This window comes from Lycium ferocissimum, chromosome 11 (genome assembly GCF_029784015.1).
Source record: "Lycium ferocissimum isolate CSIRO_LF1 chromosome 11, AGI_CSIRO_Lferr_CH_V1, whole genome shotgun sequence".
Lineage (NCBI taxonomy): Eukaryota > Viridiplantae > Streptophyta > Magnoliopsida > Solanales > Solanaceae > Lycium > Lycium ferocissimum.
In genome coordinates, this window is record NC_081352.1 from 28449703 (window position 1) to 28472230 (window position 22528).

A 22528-nucleotide genomic window follows, 5' to 3' on the forward strand; every position below is an offset into this window, starting at 1 on the left:
AGAATGATATATGTTGATATTTAGAAACAATTTAATTTTAAAACTTCTCATTTGACCCTAATTAATAAGATTTATAGTTACACAAATGTTTATGACTTGTTTTAATCACAACTTTCAGAAGTCTTTCTTTCTTTCCTAAATTCTGTAATGCTAATTAAATAGTGTCAAATAAAATGCGACAAAGAAAGTACCAATTTCCACAATTTTAACCTGCATTATATATTTAAACGAAAATCATAAAGTATGAAGATACCAAAAATTAGATGTGTCTAAGGTATAAATAGAAGTTGTTGTTTTCATGTCCTGGACTCTACTTTTTGTACAATTCCATCTGCAATAATAATTAGCATGACTTCAATAATTGGTCCCACAATTCTTGGTATGATTTTTTTGTTAGACTTAACAAATGCCAATTCTAATTCTTCTTCATGCAAAGAGGATTTGTATGTTGCCAATATGAGAAGAAAGGCTATTATTGTTCAAGAAGAACTTCAGTCACACCATAGGCATCACAAATCTCATAATACAGGAGTGACTACAGATTTCAAGTCATGGAACTTTAGACGTGCACATGACCGCCATCATCGCCGCCTTCGAGTTGTAAGAACCTTTTTTTTTTCTTTTTTCTTTTACCCCATTTTTCCATTATAAAGAAATACTTCTTCACAAATGAATTCAGGATTTTAAGTTGGTGGATTCAATCGGTATAATTTTACCACAAAACCAATTGCACTTCCAAAATTATACAATTCTTTTTCTTAGTTATGCCACCTTTGGGTGGCGGGGAGTAGAACCTTAAAATGGCAGTCTGGCGTACAAAACATCCCGCGTTAGTAAGGTTTAGAAAAAGCCGCACCCCAGGGGGTGCATGATGTAGATAGTCTACCCTAATGCAAGCATTAATGACTGCTTTACCGGTCGAACCCCTGGCCTATAGATCACACGGAGACAACTTTACCGTTGTTCCAAGGCTCCCTTCAATGGGAGATAGAACCCTACCTCCACAAAATCTCAGACTGAATTGGGCATTCCCAAGCCAATACAAAATTGATGCAAATGCTTATAATTGTGTTGTTTGTACTACAATTGTGCTTCAATCATATGGTAGGGAGGACTCCTCTCTAAAACATGTGATCACAGGTATAAAACAAAAAATATATTATGAATTCAAATTTCAAAATATAAGATGGATAGTAAAATTTTGGTGATATTTTTTAGACAACCTTCATTTTCTTTCAGAAAGTCCCATTTCTTGCAGTTTAATTAGCTAAAACGTCTTTTGTGTCACCAAAAATCTCATTTCTTATATTCCATGGCAGGTTCATGGGGTTGTAAGCATTTTTGGATGGGGAATCCTCTTGCCTATAGGGGTATTAATTGCAAGATATTACAAAAGATCCCCTTTGAAATGTGACGAATGGTACCCTCTTCATGTTCGTTCTAAAGTAGCAGGGTTCATTTTGGGCTCAGTTGGATGGGGTATTGGCATTTCAATCAGAAATTCAGCCAAAGAACACACCATGATGAGCAGCCATGGAATTCTTGGCACTATAATCTTCACTTTCACTACTATCCAAGTAAGATCTAATTTTTCTTGAATTATGTGTGTGACTATTTCATCTAAAAGTTTAAACTGTTAGAGGGGACACACTTTATTTAATTAATTATAGTCTCAAATTCTTTTTTCATGGGCCAAGCACGTGAAAATTTCTTTTGATAGTGAGTGGCGGTGAGATTCAATCCCAGAACCTCTGCCTGTTTTGATACCATGTTGAAGTGTGTGGATAGCTCATTTAAAAGCTTAAGCTGTTAGAACGAACAAACTTTATGTAGTTAATTATATTCTCAACAAATTCGTTCTAGAGAGGTGGAGGCGGATCCAAGACATAAAACTAGTTCATGCATCTGTTATAATGGATTCGGTTTAATATATATTTTTTTCTTAAAAAATTAGGTGTCATGTTATGAAAAGTAGTCGGAAATAGCATTTTCCGACTTGAGTGACCATTTGAGCGAAATAGTCAAAGGTCAGTGACTTTTCTAATGAAAAAGAAAGAAAAGTGATTCTTTCACCTATTTTCAATAGTTCAGTGACCACTTAAGCAATGAACTCTATAGTTTAAAAAATAAAGAAAGACTTTTAAAATTTATGATCTTAAATATGTCATAATATTCATGTGGTTATAAGAGTACTTTCGAAGCTTGTGGTTTCAAAGTTCAAACATATCATAATATTTGCGTGGCTATAGAAGCATCTCATTAAGGAAATATAAAAATGTGTCATTGTTTGGCATAGACTAATAAAGAAATAATATCCACTAAAATGAAACATAGGGAGCGTAAGTTTTGAGTTTAAGATAGCATGGCATGACATTCGCCTTTCTTGAATGATAAAATGATCATCATGGTCATTAAGCAACTCTAGCCTATGTCGTTGTCTCAAATTCAAGTCTTTTTACTTAAAAATGTACTAAAAACTTTGCGATAAATGTGGATGCACCTGCACCCATTGCTTATATAATTGATCCCCATCTGCTTTCACAATTGATTTAGCTTTTGATTAACACAACTAATTAATGATCAATCATTTTTAGGTTTTGGCGATATGCTTGCAGCCGGATGAAGAAAATGTATACAGGAAATATTGGGTGATATACCATAATTGTTTTGGTTATGCATTGATAATCCTAACCATTGTAAATATATTCCAAGGAATTGAGAAGGAAGAAGCAAGCAATATATGGAAATGGTCTTATGCTGTACTTGTGGGTGTTATGGGATTGACTGCTCTTTTTCTTGAGCTTATTCCATGTTTTACTTTAATTAAATACAAATTATCTTCGAATGGTATTGAGTAGCACCAAATTAGTTTGTTATTTATGTATCTTCTGCAATAATCCTCTTAATATATAGTCATGTCCTTCAGAAAAACTCAATATAATGTGATATGCAAGTTATATGCAGACAGAGTCAGAGCAAGCATGAGAAGTATGAGTTCGACATAGTCCGGTAATTTTGGTCCAAACTTGTATATTTGTTGAGAAACTTACCGAATATGTACATATAATAAATTTAAAACTAATAAACTTCAAATCCAGAACAATAAATTTTAAATCCTGAACTTGACTTTTGGTATAGATGCACATATTTGAGTCTATCAGCACACATGCTACTTGATTTCCAATTTAGTACTCCCTCCGTCACATTTTATATGAGGGTGTTTGACTTGACACGAAGTTTAAGAAATAAAGGAAGACTTTTGAAATTTGTGGCCTAAAACAAACCGTAGAAATTTGCGTGGCTAGAAATCATTTCATTAAGGGTAAAAAGGTAAATTTAAAGTTGAATTGTTACTAAATATAAAAATGTGTTATTCTTTTTGGGACTGACTAAAAAAGAAAGAGTGTCATATAAATTGGGACGGATGGAGTAATAATTTATAAACCCAAATACGAAGCATATTAGCTGAAAGAGTTGCTAAAAAAAAAAGATATTTACACAATCATGTTAGGAGATTTGAAAGGTAATTTCAGATAATTCACTAATGAACATTAATTGATGGTAAGTAGCTAGCTATAACATACAGAGGCGAATCCAAGATTTCAAGAGGATGAGTTCATCTTGAAATTTTTTTTTGAAAAAAAAAAAAAGACGCAAAAGTGCATTTAGTAGGGTTCAATCCCACAACTTTAAGGGATTAAACCCAACACTTAACCGATGCTCCACTCGGTCTAGTTTAACCATATGTTCCTTCAGTTAATATTAGATATATTTTAAGAATTATATACATAATATAACGAGTTTAGTCGGATGACCATGTGTTCACGTGACCGATTTTTAATGGGTAGATTTGCCCCTGATAACATATGGTAAATAACCTAAAACAAAACAGCTCTCATCGTTGTGTATATATATAAATAACTTTAATCCTAAATGAAAACCTTTAATCTCTCAACAATCTTTCGAACAAAAATGGTTCGGGAGAATGACTTATATATACATAAGAATAGAATATATTTACAAAATATGACGATATTTTTCAGTTTACAAAATATAGCGATGAATTTCATACAAAACATATACAAAATTTTGTGTATGAAATGTGTATATCTCGCTCAAGGCTTAAAACTTTTGCTCAAATTTTTGTGCATAAAAACTGTATGAAATATGTATATCTAGCTAAAGGCTTAAAAATTTCGCTCAAAATTTTATGTATGAAATATGTATATCTCGCTCAAGGCTTAAAATTCTCATGGTTTTCGTGTCCAAAAAGTGTATAAAAATGGTATGAAGTACGTATACATAATTGTATAAAATTTGTATAAAGTTCATGCTAGTTTTTTGTTAGTTTAATACAACAACATTGTATACAACATTCATATAATATTCATACAACTATCATAATTCATGATTCTACTATTATTCATATAATTTTGTGCTTTTACATACGTCACGATTCCACCATTATTCATATGATTTTATGCTTTACATACGTCACGATTCCACCATTATTCATATAATTTTATGCTTTTACATACGTCACGATTCCACCATTATTCATATAATTTTGTGCTTTTACATACGTCACGATTCCACCATTATTCATATAATTTTATGCTTTACATACGTCACGATTCCACCATTATTCATATAATTTTATGCTTTACATACGTCATGATTCTACCATTGTTCATACAATTCACTACCCAATCTCCTAGTTCTAACACCTAAAGAAAAATCATGTTTAGCCTCTGTTTCAACAGCCATTAACGAATCTATTTCAATGTGGCGATTGGAAATTTTGAGCTCACATTGCGACACTCGGATGTTTGGGTTCTAAAACCAAATCAGAAATTATGTGAAGTGAATCAACTGAGTGTTGTCAATAGTAGTTAGAAACACTTCTATGAATCTGTCCTTGAATCGAAAAGAGGCTTGAACCATTTTTTCAGATCTTTTGCGTGAAGGAATGGGAGAACGACTTAGTGCTTAGAACTAGGATCTATAGCAGACCACCGTATTTGTGAAGGGAAGAAATTTTTTCCAGAACTGTTATATTTTGTGAGTCGTTATGTTTTGTAATATAGTGTCTTAAGTAATATTATTAGGTCATTTTCTCATTTTATGTAAATTACGCTAAAAATGCAAATACAGAAGCCCAAAACTTCATTTAGGTAAGACAGTGGGCTTTATGCGTCAGTCTGCAAAAGAAATTGGACCTCCATTCGTTTCGAGGTCCATAGGAGAAGTTCACAAAAAGTCATTTCTAAGATTATTATTTGAAAATAAGTCACAAATTAAATTAATCAGAATTTAACCACTTTTTCATGTGAAAGTAATGTTTGATTAAAATTACCATCAATCCAAAACAACGATAGAGATTTGCTTCTTCGTCTTTTTGTTTTATTTTTTCGACTAGGAATTTAATTTTGTAACAAATTCTGTAGGATGACATTGTTTTTTAGTTCATTCAGGTAACTTAAAATTTCATGACAATGTCATGAGAGTTTGAAGCTCAAGAAGAAATCTGCAAACATGTTTAGAACCCTTAACATCAGAACTCCTGTTATCTCTGACTAATTTTCAGATTTAGTTACACTTCATACACAATGTATACTTAAAAGTTACTTATTGTTATAGATCAAGTTCACCTGATGACATAAAAAAAATTGTATAACGTCAGTACTTAATCTCCTACAAAAATATTGATTGTTGCCTCTCGTTTGACTTGTGGTTTTGATCAAATATGTCTAAATAAACGAAACCCACCCCCTCCCCGAAAATCGAGAAAATGATTCAACATAATTCTTACAATTGGAATGAAGAAAATAACCTTAAAAGGATCTCATAAATATTATTTTTAAATTTCTTACATGTAAAAATAAGATTTTTTTTCTCAAAATTTGACATAAAACTAAAAAGAATTAAAATGGACCATAAAACCAATTAACCCCAGAAAAACCTCAAGACAAAATTTTATGATTGCCTTTTTGTGTATCAAATTGATATTTGCAATTGCCGACCTTTGCTATTTTATCTTTTACGTAAATGTTTGTCCAAATTACTATCGTAGCTCTCCAATAATGGGTTACTTAATATTAGCCGCCTCAATTAACGTGCAAACATATCATTCTTGTAAACCTTCACCTAATCGCGAACTCTATAATAATTGTTTAAACGATCAAAATGTATTTTTGTATGTTCCCAAATTGCTTCTTACTCTCTCGGTCTCAATTTATGTGACACACTATCTTGTTTAATAAGTTTAAAAAGGAATGATAATTTTCTCTATTTAGTTACAATGCAACTTTAAATTTACCTTTTTATCCTTAATGAAATGATTTTTAGCCCCACAAATTTCTTTTGCTAGTTTTAGACCACAAGTTTCAGTCTTCCTTTATTTTTTAAACTTCGTGTACAGTCAAACACTAGACAGAGGGAGTAATTTATAGCAACCATGTATAGTTCTATCGCGGTTAGGTCGTAATTCATGTCATCTTTACCTTGTCTGGAAAAAGCATATCAAGTAGTAATTCTGCTAGTTCCATTATTTTTTAATTTAGCTGTCAGAATATATTAGTTTATGTGATTATTATCTGATAGAGACATGTTACCAACAAAGTCAACTACAAAATTAATCTTTTAATTAACACAATGAGCTGTTCTTAAAGGTCGCTAAAGGATCATATTTTTAGTACCCGTATCACCAATTATATCGTTGAGGGATCGCTTGGTTTATGAGCAAGTTATAATACTGAAATTATAGTATTAAATTATAATACGGTAAATAAATTATAACAAGATTATTTAGTGTATATATACTAAGATGTTTAGACTTTACAGGGGTGTTTTAGGCGAAATAAATTTAGATAAATTTTTATTCCCAATTTTTGGTTTGGTCTTCTTAAAGGATTTTGAGAAGCGTATTGTTGTCATTTGATTTATTTTAGCCCAAGATTGTTATTTTTTTTAATTTTCTTCTCGGTGTTTGATACCCGCTTTGAGACATTAATTCAGATTAACACAATATAAGATCTAAAGGAAAATACGCTTAATTCCTATCAAGATAGGCTTGAACTGCAACCTCTCGTTAAGGATGGAGAGATCCTATCTATTGCACCATAACTTTTTGTCTCAGAAATGTTATCTCAGATTGAATATGTTATAAAATTTATACAGAAATTGTGATATAAGTAATCGTGAGATTACTTATGCCACACACAATAAATAATCTCATATTTGATAACGGAAAAATTATATTTAATAGCAAAAGACCCCTCAAGGGATGTCCTCAACACCTCCTCTTAAACATTAATAAAACACAATTTGATGAGTTGGTTCATTGAGGCAATAGAAAAATATTTTTTATAATTCAATTAGGACTATAATTCCACTTGAAGCATAAGCAAATGAGAGAAGCCACGTTCTTACATCTATTCACGACTGTTTCAAATCATCTCAATTATGTAATGAAAATGTTTTTTTATTAAAATTCTTCTTAGTTCTGCTAAGTATAAAAGGAGAGGATTCTCTTCGCATTTGCTTCAAATTAACCACACACTGTTTCTACTTTGAGCTTAATTAGCCACGATATGGCAATTACTAATTCACAATTTGCAAATTGTTTCTTGATTTCACTTATTTTTCTAATTGCATTTGCTTCAAACCATGCAAATGGACAAGAACTCAAAGTAAGGTTTTATCACAAAACATGCCCTAATGTTGAGTGGATAGTGAAGGAAGTTGTTGATGATGTTATATCAAGAGTTCCTAGTCTTGCTGCTCCTTTGTTGAGAATGCACTATCATGATTGTTTTGTTAGGGTATGTATGCAAAATAAATTATTTTATTACTACCATTTTATTAGTGTGTTTTGTATGAACTCTTTTTAAATGTTGCGCAAAAAGGTTATGGTGGTGTGGCAAGTGGGTTTTAATCCTTAAGGAGAATTCTCACTTTCGAACTCTAGAAATATAATCGCTTTTGATAGAAGCGTTTTAACTCTAAAATGGGATCCGGCTAAAATCCTGACTAGACGGGTCCAAAACGGGTATTGAGTGAAAAAATTAAGAAAAGAAAATAAATTTTTTATAAAAATATTTCCACGAAGAAGTCATTTTTTTTGGTGTTTCGGTTATCAAAAAATGTTTTCCTTTCTCCACCAATATAAGCAAAATGACTTCCCACACAGCCATGCACACTGGTGCACGGAAGTCTTTTTCCTTATATAGTATATTGTCTTCTGAATTTTATATTTCTTGTTTTAACTACACTTTAGACATTATTATTGATCTTCAGTACTCAATACTTCTCCAGACCTCACTTGTGAGATTACACTAGGTATGTTGTTGTTGTTGTTGTTGTTTTACTCAGTAATTCTATTGAAACACGCTTAGATATGTTTTTTTATTATCATTCTTTACTATATAGTCGTTTCAAAAAGTATTTTCACTCACTAACTAAACATGGAAAACTTACTTTAGGAAAACTGAAAGTGTTAAAATATTTCATATCGCGGTTAATTAATATTTTTCCACGTATAGAATTTTTAGTAAAAAATTGACTTTCGTCGGACCAAATACACATCAGTCTAGCTAACTATAGATCTTTACTTATGTATTCCTCTATATTTTGGCAGGGTTGTGATGCATCACTTCTGTTGGATTCCCCAACAAAACAAGCTGAGAAGGATTCAATCCCAAATTTAAGCCTTAGAGGATTTCAAATTATTGATAGAGTGAAGACTGCTCTTGAAAAATCTTGCCCTGGAATAGTTTCTTGTGCTGATATTGTTGCTCTAGTAGCTAGAGATGTCACTGCTGCGGTAAATATTACAAACTACATGTTAAATTTTAGGTTAAATTTTATATACCGCCGGTGTAAATATTTTTTACGTTATCAAGTCATTCAAAATATATTTATATTTAAGCGTCTTTGAAATGTGGGATTTGAAATCTTAAAAAGAAAATATGTTATTTGCTATATCAGCTAAAGATAACTTGGATGGTGTAAAAATTGATTATTAATACGGACGTTACATAGGTAAAAACTTATCCACACCCGGTGTTTACACCAAGCTAATAGATAGATGACATGTTTTTGTATATAGTCTTTTAGCATCTAACTATGGTTAGTTAACATGCATCCTCACCTTATTAATGTATGCATGCACGATTAGTATAAAATAATGTTTACCCTATCACGTCATTTAAAAGATATTTATAGGTGTATCTCTTCGAAATATGAAATTGGTAATCTTAAAATACACGACAAGTTACTGCTACCACAATTAAAAGTGATTTCGTGCTGTAAAAATTCATTCTACTAAGGTATGTATTGAAGTACTTAAAATCCTTAAATTTACCGCCTATTGTCGGCTGGGTAACAAGAAATTACATTTTGCCACTTTATATGTCTTGTCACTTGAGTTTAACTTTAATTCTATACATTTGACAAAATAAAAATATTTTATAATATCAGGTCATTTAAAAAGTAATGGGTATACATAGCTATTCATTACAAATGGCGTTAGTAATCTAAAAAAAAAAAAAATACATAGTATATAATTTTACGTAACTGTTAATAACAAAAGGCATTAGTAATCTGAAAAATAAGAAAGTAACATTCTCATTAATGTACTGATGGTGATAAACTTCTTTTATACTATCAGTGATTATAAATTAAATCTATCTCACGCATGAGCTTACATGTGCAATTAATGTGATATGACAATGTCTGGAGAGGATAAAATTAGCCTTTAATTCCCTATTCTCATCACTATATAGCACATGATCAGTCTCTTATTACTGAACTATTTTTGTAATTTTTAAATCTCAGGTGAAGGGACCATTCTGGGAAGTTGAAACAGGGAGAAGAGATGGAAGGGTGTCAAACATAACAGAAGCCTTATTTAATTTGCCTCCACCTTTTGCAAACATAACAGCTTTGAAACAAGATTTCTTGCAGAGGGGATTAAGTGTCAAGGACCTAGTTGTATTATCAGGTAATTGATTTATTCTTCTAGAAATTATTATCAAGGAATTTTACATTACCAGGTCAGACAAAAGAATTTCTACCATTGAGCCTTCTTGAAACGTGGAATGATAATCTTGAAAATAAATAAGATACATTACCTACTATAACATGTAAAGATGACTTCAGAAAAAAATTTCTTACACTAACAGTAGTATGCCCACTGGCCACTTTTTGGCCGTGTAATTCAGAATATCACTGTTGTGGAGTTTCAAATTTCACAAGTGAAACTCATTGAGATTTCAATGGTTATTTTTCAATTACAGAGGCTGAAAGATGGCTATTTGTGAAACTTAAACTCACACTTATTTAAAAATTGTTAGGCTAGCCACTTTTAGACGGGATTTTGAAAAGATAACCAATTATTGAGATGCTGAAACATACCGTCATGGATTTCAAAAATTGACTATTTTTCAATGACGTTTGAATCTCTAACTATTTTCCAATTACATTTGAAATTTACTCCATTCTTCTAGCTTAATTAGTAATATGGCATGCATGCAAACTACTAGCTAATATACGAATTTTGTGCTTCTTTCTTTGTATTTTTTTTTTCTTATAGGTTCTCACACAATTGGAATATCACATTGCTCATCATTCAACAACCGTCTATACAACTTCACTGGAAAAGGAGATGCAGATCCCTCTTTGGACCCAAACTACATAAAAATATTGAAACTCAAATGTTCACCAAATGACCAAAAAACCATAGTGGAAATGGACCCTGGAAGTGTTAGGACATTTGATAATTCTTATTACTCACTTGTGGCTAAAAGAAGAGGACTATTTACTTCTGATTCTGCTTTACTTAATGATGATGAAACTAAAGATTATCTCAAAAAACAAGCATTTAATCCATATGGTTCTACATTTTTTAAGGACTTTGGTGAGTCTATGGTGAAAATGGGAAGGATTCAAGTGCTCACTGGAAATCAAGGTGAAATTAGAAAAGTTTGCACAAGGGTCAACTAGCTAGAAAAGCATCGTTTATATTTATTTTTGAAGTGATTATGGCACGTCTAGTGGTCAACCATATAATTTGTTTTCTTTTGATTCTTTGAATAATGTGTTTGTCATTTAGAATTGATGTAAGTTTGTTGTGTTTCTTTTATGGAAGATTAATAAGTTGTCCAATTCGGAAGTCTTTGTAACAAGTGTGACAAATAGTGGAAAGTTTGATATTTAATTACTTCATGTCATACTTCATTTATGGATTTAATTTTCTCCTTGCATTTCTAGCCCTCCCCCTACCGGTGGTGAAGCTTTGCATGGTGAAGGATCGGAGTATATAATTTGTTGAGTTCCCTTAATATATATAAAGAAAATTTTAATATTTTTTAAAAATTTTGGCTTTGCCACTACACCCTGCCGCAATACCCTGTAATAATAGATAAAGGATTATTCAAAAAATAACTGTTCTTTACTTTCATGACTATTAAGTACTCCCTCCATCCCAATTTATATGAGGGTTGATCTATTTTGGAAGTCGAATAACTCTTTCTTTGACTCAATTTCAAACATAGATTCTTTGAGTATTTTATATTAAGTTTACATATTTGAAAACAAAATAAAAAGTACTATAAGTCTGCATAATTAATAATTCACAATATGTGGAAAGAGTTGGAAAAAATTGAGTTAAAGAAAAAGTTGTTTAACTTTCGAAATAGGTCATTTAAATTGGGACAGTATAGTTCTATTCTATTTAGCTAAATAGAACAACAAAGTGGCTGTAGTTTAGTGGTGAGAATTCCACGTTGTGGCCGTGGAGACCTGGGCTCGAATCCCAGCAGCCACAATACTCCTTTTTTTTTTCTTACCTTTTGTTTTTCTCTTGCAAGCGCATGGGTTATTATTTTCTTTTACAATCTTTTCATAATAATAAGAATATTACTTAAACATTTAAGTTTGAGACAAAATCACTATGTCTTTGAACAATTAACATCAGTCTAAGTTTTTGCATTTCCATACTGGTATGTCGTTAAGTTGAAAGAACAAATATCCAGATATCATACCTTGCAAAGATTCAATTTTATTTTACTAAGATCCAAGCAGCCACCAACTTTTCATTCAGATTTAGCTGAATTGAACTGAAATCTAAAATTTGCATGTTCTTATAAAGTCAGGGGGGGAAATGGTACCATGTTTTAGTCTTTTAGACATACTACTATGAATTATTCACAAAATTCTATAAGAATAGGGACCAAAATTTAAGTTGATCCTATATTAATATGGTGCACCTAAAATAATGAAATACACACAGCTAAATAGGATTATAGGAATACAATTCATTGTAGTCTCATTCAATCACCTAATATCTCCATATTACACATAGAATTTTAAGACAGTACATAAATTTTTTTACACCATCAAGTTAAATGACCTGAAACAACACGTGTTTGTTCATAGAAAACGGTGAACTTAAACTACATTGTTGTATCCATCTATCTTGGTTGCAGTTTTGTAATGGATACTTCATTCATAGACAATGGCATTGACTTGCTCGTAGATTGATCCGACTCGAGCCCTTTTGGTAGCATCTTTGTTCGACTACGAAAAAAGAATGCAGGTTGTTGAGGCGTCGGCATAGTGACAGAGTAACTACTAAGCATGAGCACCACAGATGCCATTGTAGGTCTTTCATTAACATCTTCTTGAACACATAACAATCCAATATGTATACATTGTATCACTTCATTTCTCGAGTATGACTCTCTAAATATTGGATCCATTATGTTCAATGGTGTGGCATCTCTCCATTGCTTCCAAACCTACAAGATTTATCCATGAATCATTCAAAAGTTAGCATCAATAAGAACTTATATAGTTGCACCTATAACAAAGAAAATGCCCAAATATACCCCTGACATTTCCGATTTGTAATATATATTCCCTCATGTTACCTTTTGATTCATAGGAGGCCACATCTTAACATTTTTGTCTCAAATATGCCCCTTTCACTAACAATATGCTATTATGGAAAATTGACCTGATACGGTGAAGTCCATCTAGATGTATATTTGGATCTTTTTCAATTGTTTAGGTGTATATTTGAACCTTGTCAATTATTCAAAAGTATGCTCCAAATTATTGCAGACGTTCTTAGGAGTAAACTTGAATCATTTGTTTGTCAACGTGGTCCACCGTGGCAAAATGTCAGAGCCAAGCTGGATAGCCATTAGAGGGAAGGGCTAATCTGGGACTAAATTAACAATGTGGGGCTTTCTTGGGTGGAAAGGTAGATAGAGGACAAATGTACGACAAATTTAATACTTCAGGAATAAATTTGAACTTTTTCCCTTTATAATGTACGACAAACTGAATACCTTACATAGCTAAGAAGGTCTTCATGGGTGGAATGGTAGATATAATATTTATGAATGTAATCTTACATAGCTAAGAAGGTCTTCAGCACCATTTGATTGATAAAATGAACTATTCTTTTTCCCACTTATGATCTCCAAAAGAAACACCAAAGCTGAAAACATCAGATTTAACAGAGTATTGTCCGTGCATAGCATACTCTAGTGACATATAACTGCTATAAAGAAACAAACAAGCAGGAAGGTCAGCGAGAAAAAATGTATTCTTAAGAGAAAAAGGTCTTTACAGCTTTCATATTCTATGTAGGAAGTGTGCATATATTGAATGATTCGTTGGCGAACATAAGATAATAGTATATATCAACATAGTTTAAAACTTACTATGCCAACTCACCAACCTTTGCGGTCCCATTACCCCTTGACAAATTTTTTCAAGAAATAGCAAAATGGCCCTTTTTTGTTATCTATTAAATTTGTCCACACGCGCCTGGCCCACGTGCCACGTGTTTAATTTTGCCCCATTTTTTATTAATTTCCCCCCTCCATCCATCTACTAAAAAAAAAAAAAATCTCTCAATTTTCCATACTCCATTTTTATTAAGGATCCATACCCAATTCTCCTTCATCTTCATCAACATTATCATCATCATCATTTCATCTTCACTAGAGTTGAAAAAAAAAAATCACACCAACTTGCATTTAATCCAAACAAACCCAAATATGAAAGGAAGCTTCTAACACCAAATAGAACAAAGTTCATCCATTAATTTGATTAAACAATCAAGAATTTAGAGAAACCCATTTGGTGTTCTTCATAGCTTTCTCCAAATTCTTAGCAATGGAGTTTAATTTTCTCCCCAAATCAACTCAAAGAATTAGTGCTTAAATAACTCCAACCAAGCAACAAGTAGCAACTCCAAACAAGCAACTTCCAATCGATTTTCTTTAACAAGATTAGATTTTTTATCCTTATTTTTTCCGCATTTTTCCTTTTTCTTTCTTCAGATTTTTTCATTTTTTTTCTTGATTTTCGTTTATGATGGAAAGTTGTTCTTTAACAAGTTGTTCGAATCATATGTGGATTTTCTTCAGTTTTTTCGTTTATAATGGATATTATTTTGACAACAAAAAATGGGGATGGATATTAAATAGGGTTTGAAGATGAAGATGAAGTAGCCTAAAAATGGAGGAGTTCAAATTTTATCTACTTGGCATCAATCCAACTTTGGCGTCCAAAACAGGGAATTTTTTAAAGGCCGTCACGCGCCATGTATTCAATGATAACATCAGAACCATTTTGCTACGAAAAAATTTGTCCGGGGGTAATGGGACCCCGCAAGGTTCGGTGTGTAGTTGGCATTTTGGCCAAACGTTGGGGGGTATTTTGACTATTATCCCACATAGTTTTAAAACTTACTATGTCCTAACAATCCTGTTTTTTATTTCTTCACTTTGATCAATCCCAAATATTCTTGCCATTTCAAAATCTGATATTTTGAGGTTCATTTCTGCATCCAAGAAAGATATTGATTGCTTTGAGATCATATACACTAAACTCCCCTGAAGGTAAAGTAGTCCACGTGGTCCCTCCAATAATCTTGTAACGTCTCGACCAATCTAGTAGCTGTTGCTTTTCAGGATCTAGAAGTTTGTATAAAACATAGTTTTATTTAGGCAAAAAGGATGTGAAATCCAACTTTGTAAATATGGGAATTAAGAAAATATACAATGATAACATGAACCGCCTCATAATAAAAATCCCTCTATGTAAACTGTAATATGTAAGTTTTAGAAGCTAGGTTTTCAGTAGATTAAGAAAATGCATGCATCTTTGTATAGGACCAAGAAACGGAAATTTAAGCGGGGACAAAGCTACTTTGAATCCCCTTGACATTGTGCATATATACTTATTTATTGTATGACCCCCCTTAGGGAAAATTGTGGCTCCGCCATTAGTCTAAGGAAGGGTCGGACCACATTGGGTCTATTATACGCAGCCTTACCTTGTATTCTGCAATTGCTATTTCCACATAGGCAATTATAGAAACAAGAAGAATATATAAAAATGAATGTTATCATATTGGAAAAAACCAAATAAGAAATAGTTGAGGCTTTTGTTGGGGACAAATTCATAGACAAGTATCTTTTCCTCTCCTCCAAAGTAGTATCCCAATAGTCTCACTAAATTTCTGTGTTGAAGCTTCGCGATCAATACAATCTCATTCTTAAATTCTTCTATACCTTGCCGTGAGCTTCTTGATAGCCTCTTCACGACTATCTCTTGTCCATTAGGAAGTTTACCCTGAGTGTGTAATAAAATATCAATATAAGTTAAGAATACACTGGAAGATGGACTGAGTTCTTGGATGTGTTTGGTACGACCGAAGTCATTTTCCATGGAAAATGTTTCCTGAAAAAACAGAAAATATTTTCCTCAAAAATGTTTCCAATCCCTGGTGAGTAAGAAATATTTTTGAGAGTGTTTTGATTAATTGTTTAAGTCCTAAAGACTAATAATAACGTCTAAGTGTTAGTAGGACAAGAAGATGAAACTATAAGTTGAATATAGTAGTTGCAAGAAAAATAACACCTGCCGATTAAGTGTGGGAACTCATTTTCCCCATTTTGACTTGATAACCAAATACTAAAAAATGACTTTCTCGTAAAAAACGCTTTCTTGAAAAACAACTTTAGCATATCAAACACACCCCTTGTGTCTAAAAAACTGACTTCGCCTTGTAGACAACACCAAATTCGCCTTCATCAATTCTGTTGTTAGTTGAGAAGTTAATCGTGGCAGCTCGAATAGTGTTCAATTGATATTGCAAGACTCAGCAGTTGAAATTTCATCTGCATTTAGACAATAAAGAAACTCCGAAAGTTTCAGTAGATGCTACGCTAATACTTTTGGTGATAATAACTTCGAAGTAATTAAATGAAAAATGCTTGCTCCTGTTGTTCTAGTTATGACACTTTACCTGTTATCTCTTCTATAACATTGAGTTCTCGTGAAGCTCTACTTCTTAGCCAATAGCAATTGAAAAGAAGAGCAGAATTGAAACAACTATGGTAGCGATTACGCCTAATGCAAATACCCCTTTTCCTGCATCAGTTAAACAAAATTTTATTCAAAACATTAAACTGAAATCGCGAATCTGTTTGTTTATATACTGAATAGAGTGGAAGAAATATAAGGTTCCAAACACAATCAAACAAATAAATAACTAGAAATGATGGATGTTGTCAAACATTTTATTTTGTTGCCATTTTATATGGAGAGAAACAATATATAGAATGAACATGATTATCAAGTTTAATTTCACGGATGGTCATCCAACTAAAGGTCATAATACTGAATTTGGTAACAGAAAGGTAGAACACATGATTACCCTTTAACTTGTCTCATTTTTTCGGCTACACATCTTAAGTTTGCGCGATCCTATGACACCCCACCCAAACTTGTTCAAATGTATGGATCTTGCTGATTTGGGTCCTTTCCTGCGAAGTTTGTGTTTGGCCAGAAAATATGGCTTTTTTAGGCAATAACATGCAAATTTTTGTCTTGCTTTTACTTCTGATGCTCCTCGTGTTGATCAAATTCACTCTCTGTGTCACATCAACAAATAAGTGGGTAACAGTTCCACTTTGAGCAAGTCTAGAAGGATCATAGGAGTCTCACAAACTTAAGATCATGTATACTTGAAAAAGAGAAAGTTACACATTTGGCTGCTCACCAAAATTAATTACACCTACTAGCAATATATAAAAAAGCTATACACTAGTTATGTATAACATATGCACACTATATGTATATATACAATAAATATACATTTACCGACTATTATTTTGGTGAGCAGCTATGCAATGTAAAAATCCCTTAATAAAGTGAAAATTGAGTTCAACCAAGTGATTTAACCACTAAATTAGAGAGCAACACGTGCAAAGAAATTACCACTATTGTTTTTTGTAGAACTGGGCGAAGAAGGTGGAGGAGAACCGCAAATTGGTAGTGCAGGTGGTGTCGCGAATGCAGTAACGTTGTAAAAAGGGTACAACTCGTACCTAAGGGTACAACTCGGAAGCAGAACTCTACCACCTCTCATGCCATCACTTAAGTTTCCGATAGCAGCTCTCAGGCAATTTTCACAAGAAGAATTAGAGAGATCAGGTATGCATTGTGCGAATGTATAAGCTCTCTAGAAATGGAACGGCGAAAAATTGGCTTCTTTAGTAGCAAATTTTTTTCCCCGAACAATTGTTTTGATTTGCAGCCACAATTGCTAATCCAAACATCACATTTCCAAGCAGTGACAAGAGCTTGTTTGGTTTATTAAAACTCCGTGTAGTAGACCAAGCATATCTTGTTGACGTACCAAAGATAGGTCCATTTGAGTAATGTACTAGGCATTCGTCAACCTAAAAGACAACAATTCTTTCATTTGGACAGTAATCTTCTGAAATTATTTCTTTAACAGCTGTTGACACACAATTTTGACAATCGTCAAGGGAAAAGTCTCCCCTACATAAAAACATGCCATAAGCTATATCGTACCCCGTGTGACCAGCTGTGGAGTTGTAAAATCTGTTAGGCCTCGAAGCATTAGAGCAGGGGTGGCTCAATGGAATTTGTGGCCTAAAGTCAAATCTTAATACGAGATCTAAAGTATATTGAATAAAACTAGCTTCTGCGTCCGTCACACGTGCATTTCGTGCGTCGCATGTGCATCCCATGCGCCTCACGTGCATCCCGTGTGCCGCATTTGCATCCCGACGCATGTATGACCAGCCACTAATTCAGGACCTTAATTAAGACTAGAATTTACTCACTTGGAATTATAATGCTGGACCTGGCCTGCCCATATCTTCTTGGATCAGTATTTGTTGTGCATGAAATAAACTTCTTCAGCGCAGTGTCCAAACAAGTAGTCACGCAGATTATTGTTTTTATTTGTTGCAATCATCTTGTCATTTATCCGTATCACTGTGTCGAAGTAAGCACTATGTGGGAGAGCCGCACTTGAACAAAGTCCATATTTCCTGCACTCATAATTCCAGAATTCTCGGTCATCTTTGTTAGCTTTCAAGTTGAGCCATATAACTTTCAGATATGTGTCAAACTTTTTGTCCTGTGCAACTATGCAAAACAAATATGTAAAAAGTTATAATCATAATCATATACTCCACTTTATAAAAAAAAAAGTTATACTTTTTACTTTAAAATATTTAATTTTTTCAAAAATTAATCTATAAACCTATAATAGTGAAAAATGAGGCCCCAAAAATTTGGAGGCCTAAGGCCTTTGCTTTATTAACTTCACTCTAGAGCCAAAGACTGCATTAGAGGACAACGATGATAAAAGGGCTTTGAGATTAGAGCTATAAGTGTTGTTGGGAGCGTAAGAAGTTGTGTTTGAGCAAAAAAAAAAAAAAATGCAGGATGAGAAGAATTATCTTAGCCATTAATCAAGCTGATAAGAAAATTCGACAACATAACAAAATATTGAAGTACTTAAACGTCATGGTACGTTATAATCTTTGTTTAGATTTCGAATAAAGTGACATCCTCATATTATTTTTATAATTTAACTTAGTCATGTGAGAATATAGTACTGACAAAGTTGATAGTGTAAAGAAGACTTGGTTGTTACAAGTCAAAAGATAGTCTCTAATATGAGAAGTAATAGCGGATAGCCCCATATGGTAAAGCTTCCAAAATTTTGCATTTGTCGAAAAACAACTTTATAAAGTAGTAGTTTGTATTTGGTTAATCAATTTAAAAAATATTTTTGCAACATTAGAGCAGTAATTTATGTTTGGCCAAGGTTCTGAAAGTGCTTATGGGAAAAACTATTTTTTGCTGCGACGGAAACTCACTTACTTTTTTCATAAAAGTTTGGTCAAACCTGGGCTGATGGCGCTTCGTAACGGCTTACATGGAGTCCACATGGACAGAGACTAGGCTGCACATATATAGAATATAGAATATAGAATTTAGACGAGGATTAATTCTATTGAATCCATATCTTAAAAGCATTAAATTCTCGTGTTATAAAATAAAATTGTGTACTAAAATTAAAAAGCAACAAAAGGCACATAGAAAGAAAGAGAAAGCAAGAGAGAAAGCAAGAGAGAAAGCAATGAGTAGTACTTTTCTATTTTCTCTTTCTGGATGATTTTCATCTACACCACATATGACTATTTATAAGCAAAAGTAAAACTTGGGCAAAAGAGCATGCTACAGTGATGGCCACATGGCATCCACATTGATTCATAATACTCCCTCTTGTATGTCCATGTAAACTAAACAATCTAGTGAAAGAAAAGTACTACACATAGTTATTTGTAATACGCATTGCTTGCTGCCTCATTAAAAACCTTACCAGGAAAACCCAGTGGGACAAAACCTTAGTTAAGGGAAAAAGAGTGCAAAGACGTATTTACTCCCCTTGTTAGAAACATCACTTAATGTCTCGAAGACGATGCATTCCAATTTTGTATATTAGCTTCTCAAATGTTGAAGTTGGTAATGCCTTAGTGAACAAATCTGCTAAGTTATCACTTGAGTGAACTTGTTGAACATCTATTTCACCCTTCTTTTGAAGATCATGAGTAAAAAAGAATTTTGGTGAAATATGTTTTGTTCTATCTCCTTTAATGTAACCTCCTCTTAGTTGAGCTATGCATGCAGCATTATCTTCGTATAATGTTGTTGGAATATTCCTCTCAAAAGGAAGGCCACATGTTTCCTGAACATGTTGAGTTATTGATCTCAACCAAACGCATTCTCGACTTGCTTCATGAATGGCTATTATTTTTGCATGATTTGAAGAAGTAGCAACCATAGTTTGTTTTGTTGAACGCCATGATATAGTTGTACCTCCACATGTAAATAAATAACTTGTCTGGGATCGACCTTTATGTGGATCGGATAAATATGCTGCATCTGCATAACTAATTAGTTGTGACTTGGATTCATTTGAATAAAACAGTCCCGTATCAATGGTCCCTCGAAGGTATTTGAATATATGCTTAATACCATTCTAGTGTCTTTTTGTTGGGGAAGAATTAAATCTTGCTAATAAGCTTACAGAGAAAGCTATATCTGGTCGAGAATTATTGGCAAGATACATTAATGACCCAATTGCACTCAGATTTGGTATTTCAAAGACCAACAAGTTCTTCATCATTTTCATAAGGTCGAAATGGATCTTTATTAATATCAAGTGATCTCACAACCATTGGGGTACTCAATGGATGCTTTATCCATGTAAAATCTCTTTAAAATATTTTCAGTATATGTTGATTGATAGACAAATATTCCATTTGTAAAATGCTCAATTTGTAGACCAAGACATAATTTTGTTTTTCCAAGGTCTTTCATTTCAAATTCCTTTTTCAAACATTCTAATGCCTTTGGAAGCTCTTCAGGAGTTCTAACAATATTCAAGTCATCAACATATGCAGCTATTATGACAAATTCTGATCCATACCTTTTCATAAAGACACAAGGACAAACTGGGTCATTTTTTTGCCCTTCGTTCAATAGGTATTCGCTAAGGCGATTATACCACATGCGCTTTGATTGTTTTAATCCGTATAAAGATTTTTGAAGCTTTATTGAATAATTTTCCGGGGAATCTTTATATGCTTCAGGCATTTTGAATCCTTCAGGAATTTTCATAAAAATATCATTGTCCAAAGGAGCCATATAAATAGGTTGTGACAACATCCATCAAATGCATATCAAGTTGTTCATGAACTGCCAGATTTATAAGATATCTGAATGTGATTGCATCCACCACAGGAGAATATGTCTCCGTATAATCAATGCCAGGTCTTTGCGAAAATCCTTGTGCCACAAGTCGTGCTTTATAGTTTAGAACTTCATTTATCTCATTTTGTTTTCGCACAAAAATCCATTTGTACCCCACTGGCTTTACACCTTCAAGTGTTCGAACTATAGGTCTGAAAACTTTGCGTTTTTCAAGCGAAGCTAATTCAACTTGAATTGCATCTTTCCATTTTGGCCAATCATTTCTCTATCTACATTCCTCGATAGATTTTGGTTCAAGATCCTCACTTTGTTGCATTATTTTAGAAACAACATTATAGGCAAAAACATTGTCGACAATTATATCATTTCGGTTCCATATTTTTCGTGGGGAGACATAACTTATTGAGATCTCTTCATTTTCATTATTTTCAGGTACCTGAACCTCTTTTGAGGTTTTATCAGTTGTTATGTCTCATTGCTCTTCTTGAGCATCTACCTCCATATTATTATCATTTTGATTATTTGCTCATTTTCTTTTTTGAGGATTTTTATCTTTGGAACCGATTGGTCTACCACATTTTAAATGTGGTTTAGACTCATTTGCCTTAATTGATTGTCCTATCGGGACATCAACTCGAATTGGAGCATTAGCAAACTGAATATGAGATTTAGTAATCCTTGATAGGTCGGTGAATCCATGCTGCGCTTTGATTTGCAATATTTTGCAAATAGATTATCTTTTGAACTTCAAGTTCACATTCATTTGTACGAGGATCTAAATGAGATAATGATATTGCATTCCAATCTATCTCTTTTTTTGGCTGCTTATTTTCTCCCCCTAATGCTGGGTATATTGATTCTTCAAAATGGCAATCAGCAAATCTTGTTGTAAATAAATCTTCAGTCATAGGTTCCAAATATTTTATAATAGAAGAAGATTCATACCTAACATATATCCCCAACCTTCTTTGGGGACCCATCTTTGTGCGTTGTGGTGGAGCTATTAGAACATATACCGCACATCCAAATATTTCGAGATGGGAAATATTCGGCTCCTGACCAAAAGCCAATTGTATTGGGGGAGACTTTATGATAACTTGTGGGCCTAATCCTCACAAGAGTTGCTGCATGCAAAATAGCATGATCCCATACCGAAATGAGAAGTTTTGTTCTCATAAGCATTGGTCTAGCAATTAATTGGAGGCGTTTAATTAATGATTCCGCTAGACCATTTTGAGTATGAACATGAGCAACCGGATGCTCAACTGTTATCCCAGTTGATATACAATAATCATTAAAAGCTTAGGATGTAAACTCACCAGCATTATCGAGGCGAATTGTCTTAATTGCATAATATGGAAATTGTGCTCTTAATCTTATTATTTGAGCAAGTAATCTCGCA

The 22528-nt window shown here is 33.0% G+C and overlaps 2 protein-coding genes, 1 non-coding gene and 1 pseudogene across 3 annotated transcripts; 3 read left to right on the forward strand and 1 right to left on the reverse strand.

Annotated features, from left to right (window-relative positions):
* Positions 1-326: 326 nt before the first annotated feature.
* Positions 327-2949, forward strand: LOC132037233 (cytochrome b561 and DOMON domain-containing protein At5g35735-like). The gene is made up of 3 exons (XM_059427726.1): positions 327-600; positions 1320-1577; positions 2595-2949. The coding sequence occupies exons 1-3, from the start codon at positions 349-351 to the stop codon at positions 2856-2858; spliced, it is 774 nt and encodes a 257-aa protein (XP_059283709.1). The 5' UTR covers positions 327-348; the 3' UTR covers positions 2859-2949.
* Positions 2950-7552: 4603 nt separating this feature from the next.
* Positions 7553-11131, forward strand: LOC132036522 (peroxidase 27-like). The gene is made up of 4 exons (XM_059426875.1): positions 7553-7823; positions 8639-8824; positions 9838-10003; positions 10595-11131. The coding sequence occupies exons 1-4, from the start codon at positions 7593-7595 to the stop codon at positions 11002-11004; spliced, it is 993 nt and encodes a 330-aa protein (XP_059282858.1). The 5' UTR covers positions 7553-7592; the 3' UTR covers positions 11005-11131.
* Positions 11132-11755: 624 nt separating this feature from the next.
* Positions 11756-11827, forward strand: TRNAH-GUG (transfer RNA histidin (anticodon GUG)). The gene has a single exon. It is a non-coding gene; the product is annotated as a tRNA-His (tRNA).
* A 440-nt stretch (positions 11828-12267) lies between these two features.
* Positions 12268-19425, reverse strand: LOC132037527 (cysteine-rich receptor-like protein kinase 10; annotated as a pseudogene).
* Between the last annotated feature and the right edge of the window lie 3103 nt (positions 19426-22528).

Coding starts and splice junctions, on each gene's coding strand:
- LOC132036522 (XM_059426875.1), top strand. CDS start 7,593: ATGGCAATTACTAATTCACAATTTGCAAATTGTTTCTTGATTTCACTT. Junction 7,824..8,638: donor ATCATGATTGTTTTGTTAGG/GTATGTATGCAA, acceptor ATATTTTGGCAG/GGTTGTGATGCATCACTTCT. Junction 10,004..10,594: donor GGACCTAGTTGTATTATCAG/GTAATTGATTTA, acceptor TTTTTCTTATAG/GTTCTCACACAATTGGAATA.
- LOC132037233 (XM_059427726.1), top strand. CDS start 349: ATGACTTCAATAATTGGTCCCACAATTCTTGGTATGATTTTTTTGTTA. Junction 601..1,319: donor ATCATCGCCGCCTTCGAGTT/GTAAGAACCTTT, acceptor ATTCCATGGCAG/GTTCATGGGGTTGTAAGCAT. Junction 1,578..2,594: donor TCACTTTCACTACTATCCAA/GTAAGATCTAAT, acceptor AATCATTTTTAG/GTTTTGGCGATATGCTTGCA.